The sequence below is a fragment of the Cajanus cajan genome, chromosome 2 (genome assembly GCF_000230855.2).
Source record: "Cajanus cajan strain Asha chromosome 2, NIPB_CcT2T_4, whole genome shotgun sequence".
Classification (NCBI taxonomy): domain Eukaryota; kingdom Viridiplantae; phylum Streptophyta; class Magnoliopsida; order Fabales; family Fabaceae; genus Cajanus; species Cajanus cajan.
This window is the reverse complement of record NC_138518.1, coordinates 7,015,155-7,022,661: the sequence shown is the minus strand read 5'-3', so window position 1 is coordinate 7,022,661 and position 7,507 is coordinate 7,015,155. Positions and strand designations below refer to the sequence as shown.

Genomic DNA, 7,507 nt, shown 5'->3' with positions numbered 1-7,507 from the left:
GGCAAGATGTTGTCTCTAAGCCACCTCAGTTTGATCATAGAGCCGACAAGTGACACTCCCTTCACTAGAACGATTCCAAGTATCACACATCTCCTCCCAATCAAACATTGTTGGACCAATGACAGGGAGTCCATCAATTCTAAGGCCAATTTGAAGTGCAACATCCTCTAGGGTTATGGTGCACTCCCTTATTGGAAAATGAAAGGTGTGAGTTTTAGGTCTCCACCTCTCGACCAAAGCAATTACTAGTGCATGACCAAAGCAGTATACGAAGGACAGTTTGGAGAGCTCCGACACGAAGATTATTGGCCTACTTACACTGACCCAACTTTGTGGCCAAATCTGAAATTCAAGAGAACTTTCAAGGGTTGACCTAAGTCCAACAGGATTAGAACAGAGATGGACATTAGAAAATAACATAATCGTGTAAAATATTGTTTATATTGTCACACCCCTGGTCACACTAGGAAGACATGTCCAAATATTGGTCATGCATTTAGTTCCCGCCAGCATTAATCTTTATTATTGTAATGAGCTTTAACTAAATGTATTTTTCATTTTAAATACATTAATATTATTTTTAGTACTTCCTAACTTATTTTAATAACTTATAATATATTTAATTTATTATATTTATAACTTATTAAAATTCAAACTTTTTAAAAAATTAACTTATTAAATTTATTTATTAATAAAATTATAAGTTAACAATAAACTAATTTCATTTAAATATTACATTTATTCTTAAATTTATTAAATATCTAAGTTAATAACTTATTATATATTTATTTTATTATAATTAGAACTTATTAGAATTTCTAACTTAATACAAATTTAACTTATTAAAATTATTAATTAAAAAAATTATAAGTTAATAATAAAATAAATTTATTTAAATATTACATTTATTTTTAATTTTTAAAATAGTTAAAATTATTATTTTAGTATGAATCTATTTAATAAAAAAAAAAATAACAGGACTACCCGGAATTCGGTACTCCGAAAACCAAATTTCGGCAGCCACGAAAGCACAATGGGGGAGCTCCATCACATCAGAATTCAGTCCGTAGGACCCGAATTCTGAATTCCGTTTTATTATGGTAAATAAAGTGTCAGGGTCCATTTCTATAATTTAAAAAAAAATAATATTACAGTAAAAAATTGGAGAATTGAAGCATGGGGTTGATGTGGAATTCATCTGGATATCCTAACACCAAACAATTGGCTCTACTTGTTATCCTTTTCTTCTCCATTTTCTGTGTGTGATGGGTGGAGATTAGAGAATTTGGTTTGTAAGGATAACAATAAAAGCCAACAATCTCGGGGGAAAAAAGAGAGAAGAAAAATAAAGTCTATAATGAGAGAAAATTATTACATAATTTAAAAGTATCAAATGTCTATGATCTCAACAAATTTTTATATTATTTTTTAAAGTTTTTTAATTTATAGAAAAATAGTAACATTTAATTATATGACTTATAGAGATTAATCAAAAATAATGTAATAAAAATCACATATTCCCTTTATTCTCTTTTACATGAAAAAAAACATTTTCAAAAAAAGTAAACTTTAATGATTTTATATTTATTTAATGATATTTTAAAAAAATATCATTTTGAATATATATATATATATTGTACTATCCGTACCGTAAAGCCGAGCTCCAGCTCGGCATGACAGCGCAGAACGACCTCGAATACACACCTCGGACACGCGCTGGGAGACCTGGCAAAGACGAGGTCCGTTACCTAAATAGATCATAACTGATCTCAGGCCCAAGGCCCAAGAAAACCCTAATCCATACAAAGGTACGTGCATTACTTATATGAGACTCATACTCCCTCAAACACTAACTTTAGCATCGGAGTCTCTTTTGCAGGTACCACCCCCATCTTGGAGCAACCAATGTACCAGCGAAGGAGGCTCACCGATCTTACCCAGCGGACCATCTCTACGACGGATCCCCGGTAAGAACATTTGGCGCCTACCGTGGGGCCGATCAAGACAGCTCTTATCGGCCACGCTCATGGTCGAGTAGATGCGATAGCAACACACTGCCGATCTGCAAAGCATGCGTGCCAAGCACGAAACTGACCTAGCAGCGATGCGTACCGCTAATGAAGCTGACCTAGCGGCGCTGCGCGCTGAGAATGAGCCTATTCATGCTCAGCTCCCTCGGCGTCCCTTTGATCAACCCCCTCAACCGAGTAACCTACACGAGGAAGAGGGGCACTCGATTTCTCAACCACCGACAACAGTTAGGGCACCGACTCCCAGGCCTGCCACACATCAGTCTCACGCACCGACGAACAGGTCGGCCCATGACGTCAGCAATGCTCCTACCCACGTCACGGGAAATCAAGCGACCTTCCGCCGTCATCCTTTTATGGATGGCATCATGGAAACACCTCTCCCTTTCGGATGGAAGCCTCTCCACATCGACCGTTACGACGGCACGACGGATCCGGACGAGCACATTGATCTGTATACTACACAGGTAAACCTTTACACTAATGAGGATGCTATTCTGTGTAGGGTTTTTCCGACCTCGCTCAAGGGGGCTGCACTCAACTGGTATACCCAGCTGCCTGCCGAGTCGATTGACAACTTTGGCACTCTGGTCAGACGGTTCACGACACAATATGCAACGAGCCAACCTCATCACATCACGTCAGCTGCCCTGGCCAGTCTCAGACAGAGCGACGATGAACCACTACAGACGTTCATGGAACGCTTCGCTGGCATCTCGGTGAAAATCTGAAATTTGAATCCCGAGATCGCCTTACACGCCATGCTCATGGCACTCAAGCCTGGACCGTTCGTTGACAGCCTATGTTGTTAAGCTCCTCGCGACATGGACGAGCTCCGTGCCCGTGCTGCTGGGTACATACAGATGGAGGAACACTCTGCTTTTCGCGACCAGGTTCGCGAAAAATCGCAAGCGAAGCCTGACAATGGTCACAAGGACAAGGTGAAAGTCAACAACGATAGTCAGTTCAAGAAGACTGCTAGGGTAAATAAAGGGGGGAGATACGACTTCTACACCCCTTTAAATATGCCCTGAGTACACATCCTAGAGGAGGCCAGTAATAGCAACCTGCTCACCCTGCCACCACCAGGTCACACTTCCAATAGTGCAGACAAGTCCAAGCACTGTCGATACCACAGAAACCACAGTCACACCACTGAAGAGTGTCGCACACTCCGAGACCGTATCGAAGAACTCATCCAGGCAGGTCACCTCGCCTAATATGTCCAACGACAGCAGGGTCACAGAGGAGGCTACAGTGGACGAGGACGAGGTAGAGGTCGTGGTTCGGGAGCTCGCACGGACCAACCCTCTGGCTCTCAGCAAAATGCCGGTGGAGCAGTGCAAGCCGAGGTAAGCCAGGAAACAGGGTCAGCCTCCCTACGGGGAGTAATCAACACAATTGCAGGTGGCTTTGCAGGGGAGGCTCCAGCAACTCGGCCCGAAAAAGACACCTGCGCAGTATCAGCAGTGTCCACTCCACTACCTCGGCCTCGCACCAAAGCTCACCGCCGATCACCTTCACCGACGATGACTATGCTGGCGTCTGCCCCAACCAGGATGACCCAATGGTTATCGTCGTAGAGGTCGCTAACTGGGAGGTCCACAAGACGCTGATTGACCAAGGAAGCTCAGCGGACGTTCTCTATTGGCCGACATTCCTCAGGTTAGATATCCCTCACTCCCTTATCCAACCTCACACGGAGCCACTAGTTGGATTTGCAGGAGAGCGAGTACACACTCGAGGGTACGTGGACCTGCTAACAACCTTCGGAACCTCTCCCTCCACAAGGAGAATCATGGTCCGATACCTCCTCGTGGAAGCCAACACCTCCTACAACATAATCATTGGGAGGCCGACGTTAAACCAACTCGGAGCAGTGGTGTCCACCCCGCACCTCACCATGAAACTCCCAGGGAGCGACGACAAGATTATCTCCGTCAAAGCAAATTAGAAAATAGCCCAGCAGTGCTACGCCGAAAGCCTAAAAGTATCCTTGCCTGACGAGCGTTGCCGGGGTGATCCCCCCATAGTGGCTCACATCACCCACGTGGATATCACTGACCTCGACCCGAGGTCCGACTCCCATGATGAACGACCGAGTCTCATTGACGAGCTCGATGACCTCCAGATCGGGAAACTACCTGGGCAGTGCACGAAAATTAGCAGGCAGTTAAGCTCGGAGTTACGGTAACAGCTCGAAGCTGAAATCCTCAAGAACGCCGACCTCTTTGCATGATCCAGTGCCGACATGCGAGGTATAGACGCTAACTTCATTTGTCACAGGTTAGCAATTCACAAGGAGGTGAAGCCCGTCGCTTAGAGGAAGCGGAAGGTTGGTGGTGAAAGGTGGGAGGCCATCACCACCAAGACGCAAAAGTTGCTAAACGCTGGCTTCATCGGTGAGGTCAGGTACACCACATGGCTGGCAAATGTGGTTCTAGTAAATAAGAGCTCGGGGAAGTGGCGCATGTGCGTCGACTACACCGACCTAAACAAAACATGCCCCAAGGACTCGTATCCCTTGCCGAGCATCGACAGGCTGGTTGACGGAGCATCCAGGCACGCCCTTCTCAGTTTCCTTGATGCTTACTCTGGGTACAACCAGATCATGATGTACCCGCCAGACGAGGTACATACATCGTTCATCACCGACCACGCCAATTACTGCTACAGAGTGATGCGCTTCGGCCTCAAAAACGCAGGGGCCACTTACCAGCGGCTGATGGAAAAGGTTTTCCATCACCAGATCGGGCGAAACATGGAGGTCTACGTCAATGACATGGTGGTCAAGACCACCTCATTCGAAGCTCATGCTACCGACCTGGCTGAGATGTTCAGCCAGATCAGGAAGCACAACATGCCTCTCAACCCAGAGAAGTGCGTCTTCGGCGTCCAGGGGGGTAAGTTCCTTGGCTTCATGATCACCAGCAGGGGGATTGAAGCCAACCTGGAGAAATGCAAAGCCATCATTCAGATGCAAAGCCCCCAGACTGTGAAAGAAGTCTAACGTCTCGCAACAAGGTTGGTCTCCCTCTCCCGATTTATCCCCAGGTTGGCGAAGAAGGAAGGGCCAATCTTCATCCTGTTACGGAAGCCAAAAAACATCGAATGGACGAAACAGTGTGAGGAAGCTTTCCGAAGCTTCAAAACCTTCCTCACAACCCCGCTAATCCTTTAGAGACCGGACCACCAGGCCAACCTCCTATTATATCTGGCAGTAGCAGAAGGCGCGATCAGCGCGATTATCGTACAAGAGCACCAAAAAATGAAGACACCGGTCTACTTCATCAGCCGAGTCCTCCAAGACGCCGAGAAACGATACCAGACGATTGAAAAGCTTGCGCTAGCGCTCATCACCGCAGCTCGGCGTCTTTGGCCTTACTTTCAGAGTCACCAGGTAATAGTCAAAATTGACTACCCAATCAAGCAAATCCTGAGAAAGCGAGAGCTCGCAGGGCGGATGATAGCATGGTCAGTCGAGTTATCTGAGTTCGGCATCCAGTACGAGAGCCACGGAGCTCTGAAAGCTCAATGCTTGGCCGACTTCGTAGCTGAACTGAACTCGACCTCGGCCGATGAACCACAGGTATGGACCTTGCATGTTGATGGGTCTTCCAACTCTAAAGGTGGTGGTGCATGTATCATCTTGGAAGGACCAAATCAAGTCACTTTGGAGAAATCCCTCAAGTTCAGCTTCAAAGTGACCAACAACCAAGCGGAATATGAGGCGCTTCTCGCAGGACTGAGGCTAGCTCGCGACCTCGGGGCACAAAGAGTGAGTTGCAACAGCGACTCAAAACTCATGGTGGAACAGCTCAGCAGGACGTACCAGGCTAAGGATGTTCTTCTACAGCGGTACTTCCACGCTGCATCACACCAGATCTCGTCCTTCGACGAGTTCACTATACAACATGTACCGCGAGAACAAAATACCAGAGCCGACCTCCTATCAAAGCTCGCCAGTACCAAGCGCCCTGGACAACATTGGACCATTATCCAAGAAACCTTGCATTCGCCCAGCTTGGACGATAAGATCGTCAACGCCAGCAACAGCGAAGAACTAGGGTGGATGACAGGTATTTGGAACTACTTGAAGTCAGGAACCTTGCCCGAGGATAAAGATGAAGCTCGGAAGACGAGGGTAAAAGCGGCTAAATTTGTAATTTTCGGAGACGAATTGTTCAAGCGCGGCATCTCCACCCCTCTACTCAAGTGCTTGACCATACCTCAAGCCGCTTATGTCATTGAAGAAATCCACCGAGGCATATGTGGCATGCATTCTGGAGCGCGCTCGATGGCGACCAGGGTACTCCGAGCTGGATACTACTGGCCCACCTTGAAATCGGACTGCCAAGCCTACGTGCAAAAATGTAAAGAATGACAACAGTTTGGCAACACACATCGGCAGTCGCCCGAAGCCCTCCACCAGATGATGTCTCCGTGGTCGTTCGCCTAGTGGGGAATGGACATCCTGGGACCGTTTCCCCCTACGAAAGGTCAACTCAAATTTCTCCTGGTGGCAGTTGATTATTTCACCAAGTGGATCGAGGCATGCCCACTCGCCAAGATCACCACCGACAATGTCCAAAAATTCACTTGAAAAAACATCATATGCAGATTCGGCATCCCTCATTCCCTCGTCACCGATAATGGCAAGCAGTTCATCGCATAAAGCTTTGAGTACTTCCTCCGAGAGCTCGGTATCAAACACCTTCCAACCTCGGTGGAACACCCCCAGACCAATGGCCAGGCCGAAGCCGCCAACAAGGTCATCCTCCGAGAACTTAAGAAGCGGCTAGGGAACGCTAAAGGACAATGGGCCGACGAACTCCCTAGCATCCTGTGGGCATACCATTGCACCCCCTAGTCAACAACGCAAGAAACGCCCTACAGGCTGACCTACGGAGCTGACACAATGATCCCAGTGGAAATCGGAGAAACATATCACCGACGCCAGGTCTTCAACGAGGAGCAGAACGCTCAAGAGTTAGCAGCCGACCTCGACTTCATTGACGAGCTTAGAGACGAAGCTCAGATTCATGAAGAAGCCTGCAAACTTCGAGCTTCCAGAAGATACAATACGCGAGTACGACCTCGCTCTTTCCGAGTTGGAGACTTCGTTTGGCGACTGTTAGGTGAAGCACGGAAAGACGCATCAGACGGAAAGCTTGCACCCAACTGGGGTGGCCCATTCCGAGTTGTAGAAGACTTAGAAAATGGGGCATACAGGCTAGAAGAACTCAGCGACAAAGTCATTCCGCGGACTTGGAACGCCACACATCTTAAATTCTATTTTAGCTGAACTTGTAAGAATGAGCTGTGCACTCTTTTCCTGCCTCAGCTTTTTGTCCCAAAAAATAGAAAAATGGGTTTTGGCTGAGAGGGTTTTTAATGAGGCACACATATACAATCAATAAAATAACTCATTCCTTTCCATTCATATTTTCTTAATTTTACATTATTTTACCATAAGA

At 46.6% G+C, this 7,507-nt stretch overlaps 1 protein-coding gene across 1 annotated transcript; it reads left to right on the top strand.

Moving 5' to 3' along the window:
- Window positions 1-5,298: 5,298 nt before the first annotated feature.
- Window positions 5,299-6,414, top strand: LOC145954663 (uncharacterized). Its single transcript, XM_083069350.1, has one exon. It carries the CDS (start codon window positions 5,299-5,301, stop codon window positions 6,412-6,414), a length of 1,116 nt encoding a protein of 371 aa, XP_082925476.1.
- The last annotated feature ends 1,093 nt before the right edge of the window (window positions 6,415-7,507 follow it).